General features: G+C 47.6%; 4 protein-coding genes across 13 annotated transcripts in view; 3 read left to right on the top strand and 1 right to left on the bottom strand.

Moving 5' to 3' along the window:
• Positions 1–417: 417 nt before the first annotated feature.
• LOC114857545 (RNA-binding Raly-like protein) lies at positions 418–15,784 on the top strand. The gene is made up of 8 exons (XM_029154125.3): positions 418–602; positions 2,505–2,559; positions 7,373–7,420; positions 10,720–10,904; positions 11,958–12,071; positions 13,313–13,452; positions 14,269–14,320; positions 14,588–15,784. The coding sequence occupies exons 1-7, from the start codon at positions 566–568 to the stop codon at positions 14,305–14,307; spliced, it is 618 nt and encodes a 205-aa protein (XP_029009958.1). The 5' UTR covers positions 418–565; the 3' UTR covers positions 14,308–14,320; positions 14,588–15,784.
• A 513-nt stretch (positions 15,785–16,297) lies between these two features.
• Positions 16,298–18,314, top strand: urahb (urate (5-hydroxyiso-) hydrolase b). 2 transcript variants are annotated; one of them, XM_029154127.3, is made up of 4 exons: positions 16,298–16,574; positions 17,110–17,240; positions 17,403–17,538; positions 17,943–18,314. In XM_029154127.3, exons 1-4 carry the CDS (start codon positions 16,437–16,439, stop codon positions 18,030–18,032), a joined length of 495 nt encoding a protein of 164 aa, XP_029009960.1. In that variant the 5' UTR covers positions 16,298–16,436; the 3' UTR covers positions 18,033–18,314. The 2 variants fall into 2 exon arrangements, with proteins under 2 accessions (XP_029009960.1, XP_029009959.1); XM_029154126.3 differs by having other exon boundaries at positions 16,305–16,574; positions 17,107–17,240.
• Positions 18,315–18,461: 147 nt separating this feature from the next.
• LOC114857519 (AFG3-like protein 1) lies at positions 18,462–24,638 on the top strand. Its single transcript, XM_029154070.2, has 16 exons — positions 18,462–19,074; positions 19,838–19,922; positions 20,196–20,242; positions 20,470–20,619; positions 20,793–20,864; positions 20,960–21,084; positions 21,179–21,449; positions 21,584–21,721; positions 21,855–22,008; positions 22,083–22,190; positions 22,270–22,395; positions 22,596–22,706; positions 22,800–22,915; positions 23,019–23,219; positions 23,307–23,501; positions 23,817–24,638. The coding sequence occupies exons 1-16, from the start codon at positions 18,943–18,945 to the stop codon at positions 24,024–24,026; spliced, it is 2,241 nt and encodes a 746-aa protein (XP_029009903.1). The 5' UTR covers positions 18,462–18,942; the 3' UTR covers positions 24,027–24,638.
• The window catches only part of LOC114857517 (voltage-dependent calcium channel subunit alpha-2/delta-4-like), a 54,863-nt gene continuing 53,782 nt past the window's right edge, over positions 24,298–25,378 (bottom strand). For all 9 annotated transcript variants that reach the window (XM_055509885.1, XM_055509883.1, XM_055509884.1 and 6 more), the window contains one exon: positions 24,298–25,267. In XM_055509885.1, coding sequence (XP_055365860.1) covers positions 25,172–25,267 — 96 coding nt within the window. In that variant the 3' untranslated portion in view covers positions 24,298–25,171. The remainder of the gene's footprint in view (positions 25,268–25,378) is intronic.

The raw sequence follows: 25,378 nt of genomic DNA, 5'->3' as shown, positions 1-25,378 counted from the left end.
TAATTAAAGCAGAGCTGGGTGTCAGCTGGGCGGCCGAGCTGCCACTGTCACATCATGGGTTTGTCACAAGAAGTGAAATTCTACAAATAAACCTAAAAATCTGGTGGGAACCACTCACTGAACTATTATTATTCTTTATTAAAACGTGCGACGGCAGCAAGTTTTAAAAACGGATGAAAGGTTCTCTCTATTATTCTCTATATTACAATAATTATTTTTTGAATATGTAAAGTAACAGATGACTTGATTGTAATCATGCACTGAGGTTGCAGCTGCTGCAGAACTCGTCTGACTACACTCAGCTGTGATCCAGCAGATCCAGCAGATCCAGCAGGGGGCGAAGCAGGACAGAGCTCAGACACCGGCTCTGTGTTAAGCTGAATGTGGAGCGTCTACTGCATTGCTTCTGTTTGATTCTAGTGAGTCTACTGCCCGTCCTCTCCCCCCGCAGACAGTGTCAGATGGTACGAGCCGCTGCCACACTCAGCCTCAGCTTAGTGAGCAGGGACTCGCGCTCTGACTCGCTGAGGCTCCGGGCGGATCCTCGTCTCCTCCTCCTGCAGCCATGACTCATTTCAGAAGTGACTGTCACCTGGACAGACGTGAGTACAGTCATGTGTGTGTGAGGCGGGTGTTGGTGGGCGTGAGGCTTCTTCTCTGGGACTTTACTGAAGTGAAGTGTTGCATGAAGCTGATGAGCTGAGAAGTGCAGACGTGTGAGTTTCTGTGTTTGTGGTGGATCACATTGAAGTTTCTGAGAGTGAAAACTGAAGCTGGATCAGGACTACTGTAATCAGAGCTGACCCAGGTCCAGAGTCCTCAGTTTGAACCCAGAACCAGGGGAGCATGAGGTCACCACAGGGCATGGCTCAGACCGGTACCGGACCACAGATCTGCAGGTTGGGTTTGTTACGGTAGTAAATGATATTAACTGTGGTGCAGATGCACAAGGAAACACTGAGCTGTCAGTTTATTGTGAGTCTGCTCCATGTGAAGCGTCTTCAAGTCCAAAATAATAATCACATTCTGTGCTGGAGTGTTTTTAACGTCTCCCATGATGCTCAGCTTCATCGCACAGAGCAGGCTGATCAGGGACCGCTATCAGCGCCATCCGGGTCAAGTTCAAGGTTTCGGTTTAATCAGCCATGAACGCTCTGAAATGTCAGCGCTCACATGGTCACAGAGGTGAAGCAGCTGTGGAGCAAAAGAGGACGCGACTCTGGGAATGTTGTTTCACTGCTGAGAACAGATGCGAGTTGAACGTGAACCTGAAGTTTTTCCTGACTGAGTTTGAACGTTGCAGCCTGAGGGCGGACGCTCGGCCCCCAGACTGATGTGAAGCATGGGAGCTCTGAGCATCAGCGGCGCAGGTGGAGCAGCGTTCCCTGCAGCTCATTAAACGTCACCAGAGACTGAAGTCAGAGAGGCACAGTTTGTTCCTGAGCTCAGCGTTGGGACCACATGTAGTCGTCATCTAAACTTTGTGTTGACATATGGTCCATTTGACCTGGATGTAGCTCCTGCCTGACTGAACGAAGGCCTGGGACGACGCCTCTGGGCTTCATATTCCTGCTCTTTTAACTTTCTGAGTCAGAATCTTTACAAAGAGGCTTCATTTGGGCCACATGACCTTAACGTCTGTGAGCGTTTGAAACTCCTGTGCGTTCAGACAGCTCATCTTCACAGTTCCCAGCGGCCGCGCTGCTCTGGTTTTCCTGCCAAACACCAAATCTCCTGTCCCTGAAACCCAATAAGTACAAGTGTGTGAATTGTCCTGTCATCGCTCTCCCCTTCTCCGTCTTCTGCTTTTATCCCCACCTCTCTGTGAAGCTGATACGTCGTCCAAACAATGCAAAGCAATAAGCAGGCGAATAGCTGTAATCACTCAGTGGAAGATTCACAGTCAGCCGTTCAGGGCGTCCCGGCCCGGATCGATCGATTAAAAGGCGGCCAGCGGTTAACAGATGCTGAGTGACGGCTCTCATAAACCTCACACTGAAAGACTGATGTCCCACAAGCTGCAGGCGATAAACCAGCCTACTGCAGGTGGGAGGAGGGGGGCGATGGGAGGGGGGGGGGGGGGGGGGGGGGGGGGGGGCGATGGGAGGAGGAGGGGAGCGATGGGTGGAGGAGGGGGACGGTGGGATGTGGACGATAGGAGGTAGGGAGGAGGTGGAGGGGGGTGAAACACATTTATTATTAGGCTCAATTAGTTATGAACACGTAACTGAGGGTCAGAGCATTGTTGCTCCTCCTTCATGACCTCCATGACCTCCATGACCTCCATCTTCAGCTCCTTTGACTCTCATCATCAACTGTTTCTCCTCCAAGGAAAAACAAACAGTGCAGAGTTGCCTCAGATCGCCCTGGTCATTTGGAGGCCATTTAGCGTCTCTGGATGCTCGTTAAGACGTGTTGCATGTGCGTAACCGTGGCAACCAGGCCGGACCCTGTTGGTCCTGTGTGTGTCGACCTCTAACCCCACGTCACTGTTTCCTTTTCAGACGGGATGAACGGCCGGACCCCGAGCGCCAAGAGAGGAAGCAGCATCTCAGACAGGTGAGTGGGCGGAGGAGGGGGCGGGGCCAGCGTTCACCTGGCAGCGCAGGTGCTCGGCTTTGTTGAGCTGTTTGCTCTTTGTGCCGCAGCACAAACAGGAGCCGTAATGGCTGCGGTGCAATTACAGCGCGGCCCATTGTACTTCACAGGCTCCGTTGAAACTCATTTGCTGCTCGTTTAGACTTAATGTCGCTGGAGCAGCAGTTCCGTTCTCGTCGCCGCTGCTGTTTGTGTGCAGTCCCAGCTTTAACCTCACTGTTTACATGGAAACTAGAGGCAATGCTTTGAAGCCGGGCCGGAGCTGGGAGCTGAAGGCAGGTCCGATGGGACGGACAGGATCTCTGGAGAGAACCAGTGGGACCAGTTCACTCTCTGCTCGAGAAGCAGCGTTAATAGGCTTTCATTCCTAGACAACGGAGGTCAGAGTCGGCTGCTTGTGGATTTTAGAATCAATCCTGTGAGTCTGTCATTAGTGACAGTCTGATCCTGTGATGTGGGAATGCTTGGCTGCAGTGTGAGCTACACAACATGACGTTTGTCTCTGGCTGTGACTGGTTTCATGGTTTGTGCGTCTCTCAATTAAAAGTCTCAGTGTTTCAAAGGGCAGATGTCCTACGCTCTGTACTGGACCTGAATGCACCATTGGGTTTCTGCTGCTTGAGTTTGTCCATTGAGGTAAATGAACCTGGAGCTGAACTCCTCTCGCTGCTGGTTTGCGTGTTTTCTGCAGCGGGTCCCGTCGGAGCAGCAGCTTGTGTCTCCAGATGGACTCGGCCTCCTTCTCGCTCTCCTAATCAAAACTAACGACAGCAAACCTGTTCTGAGCAGCTGAGAACTAGCCTGAGATAAAAACATACAGGCGCTCGCGAGCTCGCGTCATTAATCAATGACAGAGCACGTTGTTCCAACTTTCCCCAAAGTCGGCTGTCGATGGCCTCTGAAAGTTTCCTCGGCGCCGGAGGAGAGCTGCTTGTGATACGCTGGACCCACTGAGCAGGAACCGCTCCATTAGTTTGGTGCCTGAGGAAGACGCTGCTGCTATTTTTGTTTCCCTACATGTGTGGAGAGAGTTTTCATCCATTTTTAATACCTGCTGCTGTCGCACATTCACATGAACCAGTGGCATCTTTGGCCTTCAGCTTTTTTCGCCTGCTCAGTTGGGCCTCGGAACCAGCCGCCTCCTCTCAGGGTGAAGCCCTCTGAGCCTCCAGTGCCTCCAGACGTTTCATGTGTGCCTTTCAAGCAGCGGCTCTGGGCTTCACTGTGGCCCTGGAGGAAATCTGTGGAGGAGGAGAAACCACCTTCCACAGACTCAGGTCACATCACAGTGGACAGCAGTTTAACACGTGCATGTTATTTCTGTGTTTTTACTAAGCCACACACCTGATACCAGCGTGGAACTGGGTGAAAACGGTGGAAGGATTTTATTGTAATGACAAGTGAGTTGAATTGCTGCCATGTGATGACTTGTTGTGTGAAATGCTTGATGACCTTCAGCCACATATTTAGATTAATGCTCCTGTTGGGTGAATATGGGCTTCTTGTACTGATTCTCTAGCAACCGGTTCATCTTTTGTTCGTCTCATTTGTCCCGTCTTTTGTCTCGGGGACGAACGTCACCCGCTGCTCGGGGACGCACAGCATGCTGGGATGCCTGCGGGTCGCTTCCCACTAAACCCATGTGAACCTGTGTTTAATTAACTGACGGCAATGGGGGGGCCTCCCAGGCCCCAGGTCCAAGGTCCCAGCAGGCGTCAGTTCACACAGTTCTCCCACTGATCGGTGGGTTTGTTGTGAAGAAACTGAGTGAGGAGGCACAAAAATCAAAGGACAGACTAAGGGCGAGAGAGAGGGAGAGAGAGGGAGAGAGAGAGAGAGAGTTAGCACTGTGCAGAACACTGTAATTATGTCTTCTTGTCCCCCGTCGCCCTGCAGAGAAGAGCGTTTAAAGAGATGAATCAGCATTTCCTTTGAGGAGAAAAATAACAGCTCGATAAAGACGCAGCACAAGAAACAGGAAAACAAGAACGGTGAAACACCACACATACATACGCACACACACACACACATGCAAAACACACACACACATGCAAAACACACACACACACACACACACACACACACACACACACACACACACACACACACACACACACACACACACACACACACACAATACGCAGAGAATGAATCGGCCTCTTTATTTTAATTTAACGCCGCCGTGTGATGGAGCTGTGATGGTGGAGGCTGCTTCACCTCATCAACTCCCAAATGACTGAACGTGTTTACAGGCAGAGCCAACGTGCCATTTAAATATAATTAAGATAATAGAGTCTGACCACACTGTTGCTGTTTCACTCATATTTGGAGCAAAGTGCAACAGCTTCACCCAAGACTCCAGTTCATTTACGCATCACGTCCTTGTTTTAGATTCACTTCAAATATTCATTAGAAACATGAACACATTTTACACCACAGTGTGAATGTAGCGTCAAGTAAAAGTACTGCATTCAAACTGTTATTCAGCTGAAAATACTATGAGTACACAAAAGGTTGATTGATTATTATTATTTTGACATTTATTTTGAAGTCTTAGTCGTGGACATTTGAAGTCTCATTTATGCTCATCAACATCTCTATAATGAAAAATGACTTCTTTTTCCTCCACACCTTTCTAACATTCAGATTGAACCCATTAAGTAAGTTCCATGCGCAGACCTCCATGTTTGCCTCCTCCTCCCAGCGCCTCGTGCCCCTCGCTGCCTCCTGACTCGGCCTTAACCCCCCCCCCCCCCCCCCCCCGACCGGCTGCTGAGGAGAGGGACATCACAATGAGGAGGTGCAGCGCGTGAGCAGACGCTCAGCTGGGATCACGGTTCATTGTTGCGCCGCTGAGCGCTTGTTGGTGCTGCAGCGATAAGCTGCTGTTATATAAATGCAAATGTCTCGGAGTGATTCTTCTCGTTGCCAAACCTTTTTCCTCTCACCTCCACGTTCCTGCTCCGGAGGCGACTCGCGGTATTAAAACACACTAGACTCATTTAAAGGTCCCACAACAGATCATTGATCCACTAACGCTGCATGTTGGTCCACAGCGTTTGCTGCTGTTCTTGGCTGTGTAATTATTTCCATCAGGAGAACGGCCACAGGTCTCTAATAGCAGGGTCTGAATGAATGCGGCACAAAGCGAATGCAGCCTTATTACCTCTCTCTATGTAATTTACATTCATACAGTTTAATGTGATGCAGCTGTTTCCTGCACATTTAGTCTGATTTAAAAACCAGCAGTTCTTACATTCACCTTAAAAATGTAATAATTCTCTTATTGCTGGATGTGTAAGGACATAGATGCTGATTTCACTTAATGATGAGTAGAAGGTGATGTCAGAAAAAGCGGGTTGAGACCTGGAGCAGACGCCTTTTTGCTGTTGGACCAGTAATCAAACAATAAACTGCTTCAATGTTAGTATTTTTTCATAAATACCAAATCTTGGTGCTTCATGTGAGGTGTGTACTAGTTGAGGTGTCCTCTATGACTATTTAATCATATTGGCCTCATAGAACAGGAGCCTCCTCCTCCTTTTATTCTCAAACTCATACTTTCTGTCACTTTTGATGTGACTTGACTTGGGGCCCGGACCCTGCACACGTCCGCTCAGGAACCTGGATCTCTGAATGTAATTAGCTCCTCGTGACCTGGGGCTCATCCGTCCTGCGGCTCCGTGAAGACTGTCAGGTTGCTGTGAAATCCTGCTGACAGACTGACAGCAGCTTAACCTGCGTGGCAGAGGTGATGAAACGTCCCTGAAAGGGCCCAAATACCTTGAAAGCAGAGTAAAAGAGCAAACGTGCTGATGAGGCGCTTTCTATTTCAGTGCTGCAGACGATGGGCTGGGCTTCAATCAGGGACCAGGTCCAGCTGTGACGCGTCCGTGGGGTTAAAAAGGACCTTAGCAAATACACAACGATGCAGCTTCAGCCGTGAACACGCCGGAGGCTAAAAATACTTCATGGTCTCGGCTGTGGAACCTTTAATCCAGGCGGCCATGTTTGTTATTACACAGTTTATGTACTCGGGCCTGTTTTTTTTCTGTCAGAGAGATTAAATTTTAGAGATTTGATCATAAACACAAGGATCAAGGTGGCATCTGAAAAAGGAAAAGCCATCGTTTCCCACCAGCCTGTGCAGCAGATATGAGCACATACAACCCATTATTATTATTATTACTTTCACTCTCTGAATTAAAATGGGTTTGAGTGTTTCTTCAGTGAGTGGAAGCAGCCTCCAGCAGCGATGAGCAGCATCCTTTGACGGGTTCTGGCCCGGACAGAACCAGCGCTCTGAAGGCCTGAGTAGCTGCTCGTACCCAGCTCATAATGGCAGCGATATTAAAGATAATTACACAGATAAACTGGCAGCAGGAGGAGATGCAGGGTCAGAGGAGTGAGGCCATCGTGCAGGAAGGAAAAGCCGCGGAGCCAAAGCCGGGCCGGTCTGATCCACACCGTTGTTAAGCTGATTAATCGCATCAGGCCCGATGAAGCACAATAAACATCAGACCCACAGGAGTTCAGAACTAGAACACCTCTGTCGGTGTCTGTTTGTGGCTCCATCCCTCATGTCTGCATTCAGGGAGCTCAGACGGTTGTAGTGAAGGACGAAGCTTAACGCAGTTCATCTGCATCAATGGGTTCTAATGGACTGATAAGACTTCATGCACCTTGGTTTGATTTGATTGCATTGGCTGGAGTTGGGTTGTGACCCATGCAGACACCCTGGAATTCTAACCTCCACCTCTCTTCCTCTCCTCAGATCGGACTATGAGGTGGAGTACGGCCGGAACGCTGACGACTACAACAGGTACAGAGAGCTGATGTTAATGTCTGGAGCGGGGTGTGAATGTTCCTACCAGAGCGGGGATGTCAGGGACCACCTGCTGGGTGGATGTGATCCCGTCCACCTGTTGTTCTAACGTTGGACGACAGCGTCAACACACTGACAACCAATATCCAAATAAACTGCTGGAAACGGGCCCTGGTTCCTCTGACGACTCAGCTGCTCTGTTCAGCCTCTCTTCAGCGCTTCAGCAGCTTCTAAATGCGTTTTCTGAGTGAGTCAGGCTGAACGTTTTCAGCTGAAGGGAGGAAATTGGTCGCCTTCTGAGAACATGAGCGGTCTCAACTCTGCCACACTCTGAAGTTGGGGACGCTCGGCCTCTCAGGGCTGGTTACAGTTCCAGGAAGCCATGAAACCGTGAGTGGATTCCAGTTTGACCTTGTTGTGTTCAGCTTTCAGCCGGTTGAGGAGCCGCTGTGTGAGGATGAGCGCAGCTGTTTGCTTCCCCTCCTCCTCCGTCTCTCCTCTGTGTAGATTATTCTGCAGCGATAAAAGCCGAGGAGAACAGATTCACATGCTGCAACAAAACACTGTCCGTTCAGCGGGAGATTAGAATCACTGGCGTTTATTGATACAGAGGAAACCGTGAGAGACACAGATTGGAAAGAGAGAGATTATAACCAAGAAAGCGTCAAGATACAAAGATATAAACAAGAGATGAAAAAAACAACGAGCATGAAATATGAAATGATGAAAACCAAATCTGAAGAAACAGCACTAAATGGACGTAGCTTGAGCGGTTTTAGTTGGTGGTTTACGTTTCAAACTGTTGCCTTTGATTGAGTTGTGGTCAAACTGGAATCAGATCCTGAAGCTTTGACTCTGCCTGCAGCGAACACATTAACGCGCGTGTGGGCGTGGAACTAACTAAACACTTTTAATTAACTTCATTAAAGTGTCTCTCATGCAGAAAATGGGAAAGTCTGGGTTTCGTGTGGTTCACAACACGCTGCACTGAGCTCCTGTTTGTTTTATGGAGACGCTCGGATCGTCGGATGCTGTGCAACACCAACGCAGAGCATCTACGGTTTTCTCCCTAAATGACTCAGACTCGGCACATTCCAGACAGCGGAGGGAAACCCTCCACTTTGTCTGTGTTTGTGGAAGCCGCCCATGAGCAGAGCACACGCCGAGAGAAACCCGGTCCTGCAGTCACACGTCGTCCTGTCCGGTGCTGAGGGGACGTCACCATGGCGACGGACTCTGACGGATACACAGGCCCTCGGCGCGGCGCAGCCTGTTTGAACACAGCGAGTAATTATAGTCTGAGTGAATGAAAGCCGTGGTTCAGTAGTAAACAGTAACATCTGGATGATGGAGCCTCCTGCTGCAGCTGCAGAGCTGAGACGCGCTGACATCTGGAGCTTCATGACGTAAGAGGAGCGATTCCATATCTGACAGCATGGGTTGTGATTATGGGCCAGAGCTGCAGGTCGGGCAGGTTCCTGCTGAACTGCCTGAACAGCTGCTGCGCTGGATGGACTCGGAACCCTCCTGATCCGCTGAGCCCCGCCGGTCCAAACGGCAGAACGCTGCGTTTCACGCTCGCTGCCTGCTCTGAAAGGCTTCCAGGAACCATCAGCAGCATTTGATTCATTTCACGTTCCTGGAAAATCACACGGCTGCGGTCTGTGAGCGTTATTACAGCGTGCGTGAAGCCCGCTCTGTCGGCACCGTAAATATTTATAGGTGTTTATCTGCTGGGCTGCGGATTATCAGCTTAGCGAGGTACAGTAGCCCCCGCGACCTGCGCTCAGCCTCATTCACCCTCATGTGAGGGTCTGACTTGTGTTTGTGAGACGCCACCTGCTGATCCCATGCTAATCCTCCACGGCTGCAGGAGGCAGAACAGCGCACGGCCCATCCAGCCACAGAACCCCCAGGAGCGCGGTCCGACTGCGCGTGGTGAGCCCGTTACTGGAATCCGGATCGGGTCGAGCTGCTGGGATGGACCGGCAGAAGCCCCGCCTCCATCGCCTGCTCTATCTGGCGCCGTCAAATTGGAGCTGTCAGTCAGTCCATCGGAGCGTGGGAGAAAAGGCGGCGAGGCCGAGCGGCGGGACGCGGACTGTGTGATCAGATGTAATCAGCTCTCACACAGTAAATCAGTGTCTCCTTCAGGAGGCTGGAGCTCGGCTGCAGCAGGTAGCGCACAGGGAGCAGCTGCAAACTCACTTTGAGGTGACTTTCAGCCGCAACTGTAACAGCACAGCTTTCATTCCCCATTAAGTTCCTTCCAGATCATTTCATTACTTTTATATGAATTAAGGAGGATTTTTTTCTGGGCTGGCAGGTTAGTGGACAAAGCCGAGAGGACGACCTTCAGGCGTCGGAGCTGGGTTTAAAGGCTTCTATGACGCCGCAGCATGAAGCTCATGGATCCACAGGAGTCGCTTTAAACAGCTTCACATCCAGGATGAACGTGAGGCCGATTAAAGTGTCGCACAGATGCAGGAAGTGTATAAAAACACAGCTGAGTTGAAATGTTGCTGTAGTGAAAGCGTCACGGTGACCTTTGACCCTCTTTTACTTCTTATATCAAACTGAAGCTGATCCTGATAGAGCGCTCAGGTGGAACCTGCTGCAGGACGGGATGACCCGCTCACACAGCGCCGACCGGCACCGCTCTTTAGTATTCAGGCCTTCGGGTCGACTGTAATTGGGTCCCATTCACGCCGCTGTATATTTTCATATTGAACTTCTTCCTCTATTAGTGTGACTGGCACGTTCAACCTTCAGCTGCAGAGGAGGAGGCGACAGGTTGATCAGCGTGAGAGGCGCGTCAGACCGCTTGTGTTAAACCTCCGTTACCCAGAATGCCCCTCTGCGAGCTTCACAGCAGAGGTGGGCACGAAGTTCAGACCTGACTAATGATTTTTTTAATCAGAGCCAAGTCTGAGATGATGAATGCAACAATCAGTAGTGATTTATTGAGTGATTCAAGGCTGATTCTTTACAGAACAACTGTCACATCAGTGGAATGATGGGTTTAAAAAGGTTCAACTGGCACCTTGAATCTAATCAGTAAAAGATTCTGCTGTAAACAAACCATTAAAGCTGCTTTAGCCATAATAATCCATCACCCTGTGTCTCTAGTTACTGAGAACCTCTGAAGCTTTGAATCGAACCAGCGCTGTGGTTTTTCCTACTCGTTCATGCCACAAACTTCCCTCCACTTGTTTCCAGAACAAAACCAATGAGCAGCGCGCTCCTCGGAGCCTCAGGCGCGGCTGCATCATGGGACTCGTCTGCGTGTTTTGCAGGGTGTTCGACTACCAGCGCGTCCCGTCCTCGGTCCCAGCGGAGCCCAGACCCGTGAAACGAGCCCGCCCTTCATCCTCCTCCTCCTCCTCCTCCTCTTCAGCAGCTCTGAGGATGAAGCGCAGCAGAGGGAGCAGCAGGAGCAGCCACACACACACGTCGCCCTCCGGCAGCAGCGAGGCCGAACGTAAGAGTTCACACACGACGCGTTCAGGGCCGCGTGGAGAACACGCACCTTCCAAAATAAAGGCATGAAACCTGAGTAGAGCCAGTAGCCCAGTCTGCAACGTGGCTGCTTTGAGTTACTCCTTGATGGTTCCCATGTCTTGATGAACCACAGAGTTTTATCTGACACAGCACCAAATAAACACAGCAGAAATCACAGTAACTGGGTTTGAGGCCGAACAGAAACACAACGATATGACGCCTGCGTTTGACTATTAACAGGCTCCTGGTGGGAGGAGGCTGCGGCGCCAGCTCGCGGCTGATGGTGGGGGTCAGTACGTGTCCAAATGCCAAAGCTCGGCCTACGAGTCAGTGTTTGCGCCTCTGTAATCCAGGCGTGTGCAGCTGTGGAAGCTGCAGCTCTGGGAGATGCTCCTGTTTTCTCCTGCCTCCTCTCGGTGGCAGAGCCCCGGGGTCTGAGGAGGAGACGCGTGGAGGGAGGCGCCAGATGGTCTCTTCATTAAAAGCTCCTGTACCGCAGGGCTCCCCTGCACGTTATAACCCAGCTGAGCCTATCAGCACTCACAATTAGACTGAGTTAATAGTGCATGGCAAATAAGAATTGTTTATACTAGTTTATTACAAGCCTTAATAGTTTTTACTGCGCCCCATCACAACAGAATCAGATTGCCTTTGAAGCTCCGAGGTCGAAAAGCGTTGAGCGCTGAAGGAGTTTGAGGGTTGTTTGCTGAGCTGCTTGTGAAACCAGCAGCGGTGCTGGTGCGCGTTGTGATGGAGGGTGTCTTTGTCCTGTTGCCGTTGACAACCACAGTCCCCAGGGGTTGTTATCGATATCATCCATTCAAGGAAGTGTTTTATTCTAACGGGCGGCAGGGTTCTTTTTTATTCAGTAACAAGGCTTTCAATGTCAAATAAGAAAAATATAATAAAACAAGTGTGGTGTGAAATAATGTCTTTTCATAATGTGGCTCCTGCTACGAAGGCGCTGGATGTGGTCACATGGTTCCTGCTCTCCAGGTCTCACCTCCCTCATCATCTCTGTCTGTCTCTGCAGTGAAGATGGAGGAGCTTCTTGCGATAAAGAGGGAACTGACCGTGATCAAGGTCCAGATCGACGGCCTGTTGGACTGTGTGAACAAGATGGACAAACAGAGGAAGGACGGCTCAGGTAGAGAGCAGAACACAGGTTAACTCCTGGCTCCGCCCACTGATGGTCACCTGGCTCAGGTGTGTTCAGCCAATCAGAAGCAGCTAATGACTTAGCGGGATCTGGGTTGTCTGTCCTGTTAAAGGCATCACGTGACCTTTTTAAACCGCTGACTTCAAGCTTCATGTTCAATGGACTCACTCACTCAGACGCCCCCGTTAATTAAAAGGACAACACGCGCCCCACGCCGCTCCGATCCGGTTCTGATCCGGTTCTGATCCAGGTCTGATCCGGCTCTGATCCAGGTCTGTGGGGACCGGTGGTGTTTGATGATGCACAGCCAGTCGTGTGTTTTCCATCAGATGTGAGCCGCTATCGCGCTGCATCAGTGAGTAATGGTTCAATGACAAAACGGCCGCGAGTGGAGCGTGGATTATGACAGCGAGGTAAACAGCGATAAACGCGGGCCTCGTAACCTTTCATGAGCTCCGCTTCAGCAACGCTTATCTCGACGACGACCAACTGCGCGCGCGCGCGCGTGCGTCGGTTTTATTCGTCTTACTCTTCCAAGGATAGAATAGATGAGGAAATTATCCAGCGACGCGTTGATCGTCCTCGCTTCTGTAGATGAAGCTGGATCTTTGTGGTTCAGAGACAAAAAGCTGCAGGAAGTAAAACGGAAACAGGAAACAACAGGAAATCATCCGTCAGAGGTTAAAACAGTTTGATGCATCCATCAACATTCAGTGAGAGACAGGTCACGACCTGTGTGTGTGTGTGTGTGTGTGTGTGTGTGTGTGTGTGTGTGTGTGTGTGTGTGTGTGTGTTTATCTGTCTATCTGTATCACTGTCTGTTTGTGTGTCTGTGACTGTCTGCGTGTGTGTGTGTGTGTGTGTGTGTGTCTGTGACTGTGTGTGTGTGTGTGTCTGTGACTGTGTGCGTGTGTGACTGTGTGTTTGTCTGTGACTGTGCGTGTGTGTGTGTGTGTGTGTGTGTCTGTGTGTGTCTGTGACTGTGGTGACTGTGGTGACTGTGTGCGTGCGTGTGTGTGTGTGTGTGTGTGTGTGTGTGTGTGTGTGTGTGTGTGTGACTGTGGTGACTGTGTGCGTGTGTGTGTGTGTGTGACTGTGGTGACTGTGGTGACTGTGTGTGTGTGTGTGTGTGTGTGTGTGTGTGTGTGTGTGTGTGTGTGTGTGTGTGACTGTGGGGACTGTGTGCGTGTGCGTGTGTGTGTGTGTGTGTGTGTGTGTGTGTGTGTCAGAGCGTCCTCACAGCAGGGAGCCCAGCGTGTCAGGATCTCCTCACCGAGGTTCCGTCAGCAGTTTGGAGCGAGAGAGTCCAGAACCAGGAGAAGCCAGCGACGACGAGCCGCTTCCCTACCAGCAGTTCTACAGCCGCAGGGTGAATATGAGCTTCCCTCACAACGACTCATTACTTTTTGTAAAGTGAGGCCATAACTCAAACTATCAGCAGGTTTGAAGGTGTCAAACGTGACATTAGCTGAGTTAAATTATCTGCATTTAGCGTCACGTTTGTTATTATTTTAGTTCAGATTTCTGCTGAACTTGAGCTTTTCTGTTAAGTGGTGTAATACTGCCCTCTAGTGGAATATTAGTTGTATTTACTATCAATGACTGCTGATTGTTTGTATTTAGTTACGCTGTTACACATCCCTATAGACGTCTATGAAGCCTGCTTTTGTTTGTCACTGCTCAAAGTGAGGATGGAGCCTCATAGCGGCGACGCCCCCCGTCTTTACAGTAACTCACATAGCAAACAGCGCGCCCCCCCCCCCCCCCCCCCCCCCCCCCCCCCCCCCCCCCCATGAGCCGTGCCAGAGGCATTTGCATAATCGGTGGTGGACGGCGTGTTTGCCGTTGCCTCGCAGGTCCTTTATTCTGCACCTCTGCGAGGAGGATCAGCCGAGCGGCGCTTTCAGCGTTTCCGCTTCTTTTCAGGGAGACGTAATGATATAGAATTAGGCTGCAGGCCTCCTACCTGCCTGACAGAGCAACGCTGCCTCATTAATCTGAGCGGAGGCAGGGAACAGGCCGCCACTTAATCTGCTGCATTGTTCGTCTGACAGGGAGGAAGCGAGTGTGCCGTGATGATGTGTGCGTGTGTGTGAGCAGGAAACAGGCCTTTATGATGGGGAGGAGGGGGACATGTTAATGAGGCCCAACTGCAGCGTTCATTTAAGCTTCTCTGTGTTTCCAGATAAAGCAGCATCAGGCTGGTCTGGACGACGACCTGTGATGCTGCAGCTCAGGTACAAACTCTGAGACGCTGAAGTTGTAGCTCGTTAGGAGCTTAACGCCCACAGTTTCCATATGCTGGATGAATTCCACCAAAACACAATTGTCCACAGTTGTTCTGCTTTGAACTCAATCAAGCTTCAGAAATTAGATTTGAGGGAAGTGGTTCGTTAAGTTTCCCTGCAACAACCAACACACGTCTCCGCTCTTTTCTCTTTAATTACTTCCCAGTGACTGAGGAGGATGTCAGAACCTACTGATGTATGGTTGTTTTCCTCCAGAAACAGACGCTTGAAGTGAGGACAGCTGTTTCAGGAGGTGCTGGCAGCACGCGGTACCGTGGATCGACCCTCCACACCCGGATCTGTCCACCGTCGTCTGTTTGTTTCAGGCTGCAGAGACATCATCTTTTATAGCGTTACATTAATTGTTTGCATTCGTTTAGATGGTTTCCTTCATGTGAGGCTGCCGATGACGTCCAGTAAATAATGTCACACATGAAAAAGGTGGTTTGACCAGATGTGTTGCCATTAATGGGTTAAGACGATGAACTGTTCTCCTATTCTCCTATAAAGCACACCAGTCAGGGGCTGCAGTATTCATATGAATGTTTAGTTATTATATTGGGCCACAGTTTTCTTACCGTGTTGTCATTGTGACTAACTGAGAGGCATCTGTAACACAGGCCTCCTGCGTGGCCTCCGCTGTCATGTGCATTAATAAAGTCAGCGCAGCAGCAGCTGGCGGCTCCTTATCACACACTTCATTTTCATCAGGCCGCAGGTCATTACGCGTGACCAGCTGTGGCCCGGATCGGCACCGCGGCTCCGTGAGCCTCGTTTTATGACGCTCTGAGTGAATTACTCTTTAATTTACTCAGGAAATTGGATTGGAGCGAATAATAACCGGCGCCGGCGATACGTCCCCAACTTACGCCGTGACCCGACGGCCACGGAGGCTGTTGATAATTAATTTAGGTCACAGCTCAGTAAATGTAGCAGCTCAATCAAAATCCAAAAGCACTGATCTAAACAAAGGTACAGATTTGAGCTTCGTCCTGGTTTGGTTCAGGTTGAATTCATGGTTCAGCTCATCATGGCTCAGTCTCTGTTTTTGTTACACATGGTCAGTTTTGGACATCTGGTTTTATTACACACACCTTTAGCATCTTCATCCAGCTGGAACTGACTGTGAATATGTTTAGAGCATTCATGTATAATATTTGTTGTTTAAACAAATGAATATTTGTGTACACTAGTGGCTCTTTATACTTCTGTCTGTAGACTTTTAAAGGAAGCACTAACATGTTTTAATAAGATGCCGTACAGCTGTAGGCGCTGAGTCGTTTGGACGTTCGTTGGCTGTAGTTTCTGTGCTTTTGTGTTTGTTCTCAGTGAATGTAACTTAAACTGTGAGTGTAGTACAAATATTTTTAATAAAACACGAGTGTTTCTAGTTTTCTTTGCATAGACGAAGAACTGTCTGTGTTATGATTCAGTCTTACTGTACAGCTGCTGCTTCTCTGTAGCGGTCCCTCTATAAAGGGGGTTAGAGGTCAAAGGTCAGGGTTTTAGTGGCTGGGTGCTGAAACCAGCTCCTCTGGAATTTGATAAATAATTAAAATGCCACAGCTTGTCTTCCAACAAAGCGACAAACCGCTCTGTGGAGACAAAAACGCCACGTACATGTGAGATACGACCATCCAAACAGAGCTGTCTGCCATCAACAGGAACTCTTTAGAACTGAGTCCAACACAATAAACAAAACTTACAAGGCCTTTTAAGTAAAAAATGTTTGTTTCTCAAAACCATGTTAAAATACAAAATCCTTAAAAATATGAACTATATATACACAAATATTGCGTAACAAAAATGTGTAAAATACAGTAATTATACACAAGTATAATATAAACATATATTTAAAATACAAAAAAGTTACAGTACTACAAATAAACGGTTTCCATTCATGCTGATTACACAAAGGATGTTGTGATTAAATCAGCAGAATCAGTGGATGCTTTAATTAAGTCAGTTGAACCTTATCATGTATGAACAGTCACACACTAAATGACGTTGCACACACTGTTTACTAAAGGAGAGCTGCTGGATTTAATGATTCATTAGAGTCAGGATGACCTTTGACACCAGGTCTATTTGCATTGCATGCTGGGTAAGTGTCCCAGGGCAGTGGGTGTGTGCAGGGATGATACAACTGGTTGGTTTGGTTTGGGAGCTGAACTCGCAGCAGCAGAGGAGCGTGCACACACAGGTACGTTACGCTAGTAACGAGTTTAATGTTCAGTAAATGTCGCCTGTGTAGCAGTTTTTCCTCACAGGGAACAGTTTATATTATCTCTGTCTTTAAGGTTTGAGATGCGGCTTTATATGTAGAAGAGCTCAAGACACTAAGCAGCAATTTAAACCAACTGTGCTGCATTGAAACTGTGAAGCCTAGTGGAAAATAGAACATGCTCAAACTCACAACAGCTCAGCTGCTCAGATTTCTGTGGCTTTGGAGGTTTTTTTAGAAACAAACAGGGTAAAAAGACCAAAAGGTCAAAGGGGTTCGAATGTGGGGAGGTCTGTGAAGACCAGATGACCAGAGCTCTGATCTGCTGGACACAGTGTCTCTACTATCTGTGCTTCAAGATCTTGTCATTACTGGTCACTGAGATGCAGTAAAGAGCATAAAGGCATTCAGTATTCATTATTTTTATTATAGGATTTATTTTTTCTGAGTCTGGTGCTGAGACTGAAGCAGATCAGTGCAGTTAAAAGTGACTTGTTCCACGCCTCTCCAGCAGATGATGGCAGACTCCAGCCCTCTGACCACACATGTGCTGAACACCGGGGACGGGGTCCCGGCGGCCAGGATGGCCCTAAGCCTGCACCGGCTCGACTCCAACCTGATGATCTGGAGCCTGCTGACTGTAGGGTAGGCGCCGACCTGCAGAAGATGCTGTTAGATGAGGGTTTGACAGCTCTGTCAGCGTGTTGTCCGTTTACTAATCATTCATGCATTACACCACACATTAGATGCACTGCTTGTGGCAGAACTACAGTATAGTTTGCTTTTAAGCCCATTTGTTTTTAATAGCACAACAAATGAAGATGGACGCTGCCCAAAAATCATCGAGAGAAAAGATTTCATCCCTGGAATGTACAAGCTGAGGTTTGAGACTGGTTCGTACTGGGAGAGTCTGGGTCAGACCTGCTTCTACCCATATGTAGAGGTGAGCGTCAGACAGTGACTGACTGTATTAATTAAATGTGTTTAATAACAGAATCATAATCATACTTATCAACTTAAAATAAATGCAGCAGTAATAAAAAGATGTTCATTTGCATTCCAGTTTTATTTTCTAACCAACCATCAGACCTGTTCACTCATTCTATGGCTGTTTTCTCTTTTTAATGATTCTATAGAAGAATAGAATAAATTCATTAATCAATCACTGAATTAAAGTTATAGGTCGTTAGTTCTGACTTACTATATTTCAATTTGTTGTGTTGACAAGTTGAGCCTCAATCAATAGATGTGACCACTAATCACCACAAGGTGTCGCTAAAAACACACGTGACGAAATTCAAATATATTCCAATTAAATGAAACCTCCAACAATTGTCGTGTCTTCAGGTTGTTTTTAGCATCCATGACCTGGAGCAGAAGTTTCACCTGCCTCTGCTGATGAGCCGCTTCTCCTACAGCACCTACAGAGGAAGCTGAGCGAAACCGGAGACGGACGGAGACATTTCCACTGTCTGAGAATAGATTCAAGTGTCCGAAACAGAGACAGAGACAGAGTCCAGTCTTTGACCCAGGTGCAAATTTTAATACATAGCCAGTGTGTTTTTATATTTATAAATGTACAGTTGATGCGATGTGCGCTCGTTTATCATCATTAATGTACCACAACTCAAGGTCATAAGACTTGACTGTGGTCTGCCAAAGATTACATATAAGCGAGTTTGTTATAAAGCTTCCTAATAAATTCAAATTTAATCGTAATGTGTTTTTATTTTTATTTTGTTAACCTCACAGTTTAGAGTTTGTTTTTGCTGGAATGCTGGAAATGTCTCTAGAGCTGAAAAGATTTGTTAACGTGGAAATTAATTTATAAATATATATAATATATAAATATAAATATGATAATAAAAACGCCAATTGAATAACAGACCCACATAAAACGCACAGTCATCCAGTGTTGGTTACAAGACCATGAAGTTGATGTAATCAAGGGTAAAGCTACTGTTTTGTCTCGGCCAATCAGAAATAAGCTTTGCTGTTAGGACCCACGGGTGATCACTTTAATGCCTGATTGTAATAAAATCTTAAATTTTTATTTTTTTATTTTTTTTATTTGTGATTAGTAATATGTGGTATTCTGTGGTACAAACTTCTCAATTAATTCTAGCTCAAATCATAAACATGACAAATCTATGTGTTTATACAGCAGCTAATAACAGGCATTTAACGGGGCAGTCTCTTGGGCCTTTACATCATCCTCTCGTTGACATTTCGCGACATTACCACTTGTGGCTACTAGAGGATGGGCTTCAGCAGAGGAAATTAACTCAAAAAACAAGGCAAAACGTTGTGTTTTTGACCGAAGGACCGGGCAGGCGGCACAGGGAGGATGTCTCAGGTGCTAAGGCTTTTCTCCGCGGCCGCGCTGCCGTTCTGCCGCGCTGCGGGAGCCCGGACAAGTCTGTGGGTGACGCCAGGACTTGGACTTTCCGCTGCTGGAACCCGGAGCTTCGCTGCTGTGGTAAGGTGGTCTAAGATAATGCACGAACTTATAAGCGCATTAATGTTCCAGACACTGACTACTGGGAGGAGTGGGGGTTGAAGTAAAACGTGCTGGCTTTTTTTTTTTGTTTTATAGGCACCGATTTCTAGCTAGTCCTAAAAGCCCCAGAGCCTATTACAACATCGTCCAGCAACAGCAAACTAAAGTGGCTTTTCAAAACTGGGGTTATGATCTTATATGCCTTAAAAGAATTTATTCTTTCGGCATTACAACTATCCAGCAAAAACAACACTTTTCTCCTCTGTTGATATTCTGTTTGCGTTTATATAGTTAGCGATCACAGCTGGAGAATTAATTAGCTGCAGGTGGGTAAAGGCTGGATCTCAAGTTAAAATTCAACGTGCTCTGTAACTGTAACACAGTTGGCCACTGCTGATAGAATGTACATTGTGTATATGTCATGTAACCTCTTTAAATGGAAAAAAGAAAGAAAATGATAGGTATTTTATGCAATGTTGTGCGCCATGGCCGCTGCATAGAGCAAACAGGAAGCCCCAGGTTTTAGTACATCCTGTACATTTAGAATCTACACAATTTGATTACTAAAATTTATGCTCCACATGTAATCACCCATAAGCCGCTCTACCAAGTTCAGAGGCTGGTGTTTACCGGTGGTTGTTGTGTTGCTAGGTCACACAGACCAGTGTCCCTGTGTGGCTTTTCAGCACATGGTGTCAGGTTGTTGTTGCTGCAGGAACAATGGATCTCTTGTCTTTTCCAGAACGTTCGCCGGACTCCACTTAACTTCACGTCCTGTCGCAGATTGCAGACAGTGCAGAGACGACTGTACTCCTCTGAGCCCAAAGGTGAGCGCTGCAGTCAAAAGTCAAACTGGTAGATCCCCCCCTCAGGATGCACTTTTAAACGCACATCATCCAACTCTGACATGTATTTGTTTGTTTTGGAAAAGAAAACACATTAATGTCCCAATATCTTCGAAAGATTAAGTTGGATTTATTTAGTTTGCCTGAACGTCTTAATGAGGAAAACAATACACAAATCTCATGTAACACCAATAGTTATAGTGTGCTTTGCTGCACAAAGTTGTGTATTAAAACGTGTGTATATGTGTGTTTTAGATGGAAAAGGTGGAGGAGGAAAAGACTGGTGGAGTCGAATACAGAAGGTGGTACATTAAAATACTGACGTGTAAAACTTGCAAACGTTGTTTCTTTGCTTTGATTATTGTCTGGATGTAGGATGAAGTTTTTTAATAAGCTTTTAGCTGTAGGACATGGAATATCAAATATTAATAATCCAGTGAACTGGGTTAACGTGTGTTGGCCCAGTGAAACCCTGCTTGTTGTAGAGGCTGTCGTATTTACATCTGCCTGTGTCTCTGCTGCTCTTTAGGGCGACTTCCCCTGGGATGAGAAGGATTTTCGCTACATTGCTGTGACTGTGGCCGGCGTCAGTTCAATTCTGCTCTACTTCTACTTCAGAGACAGAGGTAGAGAGATCACCTGGAAGGAATTCGTTCATCGCTACCTGGGCAGAGGCGTGGTAAGGATCAACAGGTCCCCAGACCCACACTAAAAACATTGATTAAAACATTGATTTTATTGTACTTATATTGTAAATTGATTTTATTGTACTGTTTAACAGTAACTGTCAGTAAAGGATTCTGAAAACCAGACAGTTTATTTTAAAGATACGTTTTTTGTATCTCTGCCCAGGTGGAGCGGTTGGAGGTGATCAACAAACAGTTTGTTAGAGTGACCCTGGTGCCGGGAGCCGACACTGATGCGGTGAGAGGAAACATGAATTAAACCAAACCGATGTTAAAGCTCCAAAGCCTCAGGGGAGTGAAATGTGATATTCGTGGTCTTTATGTGATGTGCAGAGTTACGTTTGGTTCAACATCGGCAGCGTTGACACCTTTGAGAGGAACCTGGAGGCGGCGCAGTTAGAGCTGGGCCTGGAACTGTCAAACCAAGCCACTGTGGTCTACAGCACAGAGAGCGATGGGTGGGTTTAGTCAGAGGCTTTTAGCTGCGCTCCTCAAATAGGAGCAGATATCTGTGTTCTATCTTTTAACATCTTTTTGACTCTGTCCTGTCAGCTCTTTCCTGCTGAGCGTCGTTCCCACCCTCTTGCTGTTCGGCTTTCTGCTCTTCACCCTGCGACGAGGACCTCTCGGAGGAGGGGTCAGTGGCAAGAGGGGCGGGCCCTTCAGCATGGGCGAATCGACGGCCAAAATGATGAAAGACAACATCAACGTGAAGTTCAAGGATGTGGCCGGCTGCGAGGAGGCCAAAGTAGAAATTTTGGAGTTTGTCAACTTCTTGAAGAACCCGCAGCAGTACCAGGACCTTGGAGCAAAGATCCCCAAGGTGAGAACACTGAAATACACAAAGAAATGAAGGTGTATCAGAAGCAGCATCACTGTAGTGTCTAGTTTAAGCAATAAGGTTTCTGCACTTGTGCATACGTGCAGTTGTTAATACTGACTGTGTGTGTCTCTTAGGGTGCTGTGCTGTCCGGTCCCCCTGGGACAGGAAAGACTCTCTTGGCCAAAGCTACAGCTGGAGAGGCCAACGTCCCCTTCATCACTGTAAATGGCTCTGAGTTCCTGGAGATGTTTGTGGGTGTTGGTCCGGCTCGGGTGAGTGAAGGCAATGAAATCATGTTGTGAAGGAGATTGAGGGAACATAAAATAGGAAGAGTCAGGACCTTTACAAAAACTCTACTTTTACTATTTTGTCCTGACTCAGACCCTTTGCCTCTTTCTACTAAAGGTGCGGGATATGTTTGCAATGGCGAGGAAGAACGCACCCTGCATCCTCTTCATTGACGAGATTGATGCTGTGGGGAGGAAGAGAGGAGGGGGGGACTTTGGTGGTCACAGTGAGCAGGAGAACACGCTGAACCAGCTGCTGGTGGAGATGGATGGTAGGAGGAAGATGCTGGGTTTGTGTTCAGGTGTTGAATGTTCTCCTTCTGGTGCTGATTCACTGTGTTTGCAGGTTTTAACACGGCCACTAATGTTGTCATCTTGGCTGGAACCAACAGACCCGACATACTGGATCCAGCACTGATGAGACCAGGACGCTTTGACAGACAGATTTACTTAGGTACATCCTCTAAAGAAACTTTTAAGATCTAGAGATCTAGAACTCTGAGGCTGAAACCTGAAATAGATTCTCTTCTCAGGTCCTCCAGACATTAAAGGCAGGGCGTCGATCTTTAAAGTTCACCTACGACCAATCAAACTGGACCCAAATCTGGACAGAGATGCTCTTGCCAGGAAGATGGCGGCAGCAACACCTGGGTTCACTGGTGTGTAACTGCTATGTTGTGAGAGCTAGTAAAACGTTTTCCGGTTCTGCTTGATTTTAAGTCTTGCACAGGGTTCGATTACTCCAAGTACCATCAGTTAGATCAGCAACATCAGGAGATAAAACACGGCACGATAAATGATTATAACTGGGAATGATTGTGTTCTTTCATCTAATTGTTACTTTCTATTGATGCATTAGGAGCTGACATTGCTAACGTGTGCAATGAGGCAGCTCTTATCGCTGCCAGACACTTGGAGCCGTCGGTCAACAGTAAACACTTTGAACAGGCGATCGACCGCGTCATCGGAGGTCAGTGAGACGCATCGTAGCTGACTGCTCCCACTTCTCTGTTGCAACGTTTAATGTGGTTTGGCTTTCAAACTGTGTGCTTATGAATTTCAGGTCTGGAGAAGAAGACACAAGTGTTGCAGCCCACAGAGAAGAAGACTGTAGCGTATCATGAAGCTGGTCACGCCATCGTTGGCTGGTTCCTGGAGCACGCTGACCCACTGCTGAAGGTTCATACAAACACGCAATCACAAATAAATCACAAACTTTGTAGCTAAAATAAAATGTTCCCCCAGTAGCTTAAAGTTCTGCACCTCTTGTGTTTGTGTGCAGGTGTCGATCATCCCTCGAGGAAAGGGTCTGGGTTATGCACAGTACCTGCCCAGAGAGCAGTACCTGTACAGCAAAGAGCAGCTGTTCGACAGGATGTGCATGATGCTGGGGGGCCGTGTGGCCGAGCAGGTTTTCTTCGGCCGGATCACCACCGGAGCGCAAGACGACCTGAAGAAGGTCACACACTCAGCCTACGCTCAGGTACGTCACTCAGACCCGGACCGTTGGTTCTGGCGTAGTCCACATGCAGTAGATGTTCAGCAACTGTGTGTGACTTTTTGACGTCAGGTGGTGCAGTTTGGGATGAGCGAGAAGGTGGGGCAGGTGTCGTTTGACCTTCCCCGGCAGGGTGAGATGGTCCTGGAGAAACCGTACAGTGAGGCGACCGCTGAGCTGATTGACGGGGAAGTTCGAGAACTGGTGGAGACAGCGTTCGATCGAACCCTGCAGCTCATCAAGGACAAGAAGGACCTCGTGGAGATGGTGAGACTTTAACACAGCCAGCTGTTAGAGGGGCAGGAATCTAGGTCCTCCAGTGTCCAGTGAAATGTCAAGATGCAGAAACATGAGACACTGTCGTCCACATAAATCCTACGTAGAGTTTAATGTTAGATGTTATGTGATCAACATTTATTTGTTTGTTAGCTTAGGTTCACTAGCTTTAACGTAAAAAGGTCTGTTTCAGGTGGTCTTTGAAGTGTGTGTGGCAAGTTTGTTCCCCATTTTTAAATTGCAGAAGTTTAAATTGTGTGGTTAAATATTCAAATGTTCTGTGTTTTATCCTGATGTATCCTTCAGGTGGGGAAGCGACTCCTGGAGAGGGAGGTCCTGCACAAAGCGGACATGTTGGAGCTTTTGGGCCCGCGGCCGTACCAGGAGAAGTCGACATATGAGGAGTTTGTGGAGGGAACAGGGAGCTTCGAGGAGGATACTAGTCTTCCTGAGGGCCTCCGAGACTGGAACCAGGAGAGAGGGGCTGAGACAGAGGATGCCAAGCAGGCAACGTAGAACCAAATACGCTTCACATCCAAGGCCCAAAAAACCCAAACCAGCTTAGAGCCAAGTCAGTTTGCCAGAGTCTAGGAAGTGAGTGTGGGGGATTCTTGTACAAGCAAGTGACCTAAACGAACAACGAGAGACTATTTTAATCTTTTTAGTAGGAGTCATCTGAATCTGTGTAACTCTGAGACCCACCAGCCTCTGGACCAATGCCTCTAAAGTACAGGACAAAAATGTTTTCCAAACTGCCTTACACCTGGAGCAGGAAACAAAGAGCAGGTTTGATCTTCCTGAACTGATCGGACAGATGCTTGTTATTTATTTGATAGTGGTTTTTTTTGTGGTATCTACTGATCGGATCTGATCGTGGCCAAATGTAAAGCTTTTTACAGTGTGTAATATTTAGAGAACTTGTTTTTAACCATTTTCAAGTTATGGACTTAAGAGGAAGATGTGTTGACTTGGGTAGAAGTGCTTCAACTACAATTTTGGGTTTGCTTCATTTTCACAGTAAAGATCTCAGGTATTCTACTGCAACCTGTCTATATTTTTGCCTCTAACATGAAATGTTCTTGAAGGCAGATAAAAATCTAGCAGATCCTGATGGTTTGAAAATGTAAAGGTGATTTGTGTTTTTTTTTTTGTGACATGACATTTCTCAACAATACATGTGATGACATCAATGTAACCTGGACTGTATGTTCAGTCTAAGTCTAAACTCCTTTACATGTTCAGTTTATAAACTCGGCCTGGTCACGTTATCTTCCATCCTGCCGACATGTGACCTCTAACACACAGACGCAGCAAATCAGTCTCTGTTACAGTATATCATTAAATGCAAAACTCTACATTGAAATCACATTAAATTATCAAAAAGCTACAAAGATGCTACATTCTTGGTTTTAGTGTGATGGCAAATCATCTCCAAACACAAGCAGAACCTGTCTGACAGGACGGAACCGACCTCCTGCTGAGTCTGTCCAGTGCTTCATTGCACTGAAGATGTTTGTGCTGCAACCTGTCAAACTCCTCCGTTTTCCTCCTCACCCCAAACTAGAAGTTTGTCTTCACACAGTTAACATCAAAGACTCCTTTAGAGCTGCTACACACTGAGCCACGACTCCTGCTCCAGCTTCAGTCACTGCCACACCTCCCTATCGGCTAGTTAGCAACGAAATGAGGAGAGAGGTGGAGAACAGACAGAGCGACAGGGAGATGGACACCGCCCCCCCACAGTCCTTGGCGTTCTCCTGTGGAGGATGAAAGGATTTATGTTAAAGAACGAAGTTCCCAAAGACAATCTGCCTTTTCTGTCTCTACTCCTGTACACACACACATACTGCAGTACTACAATACTGTAC

This window comes from Betta splendens, chromosome 6 (genome assembly GCF_900634795.4).
Source record: "Betta splendens chromosome 6, fBetSpl5.4, whole genome shotgun sequence".
Taxonomy (NCBI): Eukaryota; Metazoa; Chordata; class Actinopteri; order Anabantiformes; family Osphronemidae; genus Betta; species Betta splendens.
This window is presented reverse-complemented; position numbering and strand designations above follow the sequence as displayed.

Excerpts from the sequence above, each read along its gene's own strand:
- LOC114857545 (XM_029154125.3), top strand. The coding sequence starts at position 566 with ATGACTCATTTCAGAAGTGACTGTCACCTGGACAGAC. Across the intron at positions 10,905-11,957 it reads CGGCAGCAGCGAGGCCGAAC|TGAAGATGGAGGAGCTTCTT; the intron begins GTAAGAGTTCAC and ends CTGTCTCTGCAG. Across the intron at positions 12,072-13,312 it reads ACAGAGGAAGGACGGCTCAG|AGCGTCCTCACAGCAGGGAG; the intron begins GTAGAGAGCAGA and ends TGTGTGTGTCAG.
- urahb (XM_029154126.3), top strand. The coding sequence starts at position 16,437 with ATGACCTTTGACACCAGGTCTATTTGCATTGCATGCTGGGTAAGTGTC. Across the intron at positions 17,241-17,402 it reads TGGAGCCTGCTGACTGTAGG|CACAACAAATGAAGATGGAC; the intron begins GTAGGCGCCGAC and ends TGTTTTTAATAG. Across the intron at positions 17,539-17,942 it reads GCTTCTACCCATATGTAGAG|GTTGTTTTTAGCATCCATGA; the intron begins GTGAGCGTCAGA and ends TCGTGTCTTCAG.
- LOC114857519 (XM_029154070.2), top strand. The coding sequence starts at position 18,943 with ATGTCTCAGGTGCTAAGGCTTTTCTCCGCGGCCGCGCTGCCGTTCTGC. Across the intron at positions 19,075-19,837 it reads CCCGGAGCTTCGCTGCTGTG|AACGTTCGCCGGACTCCACT; the intron begins GTAAGGTGGTCT and ends TGTCTTTTCCAG. Across the intron at positions 23,502-23,816 it reads AGAAGGACCTCGTGGAGATG|GTGGGGAAGCGACTCCTGGA; the intron begins GTGAGACTTTAA and ends TGTATCCTTCAG.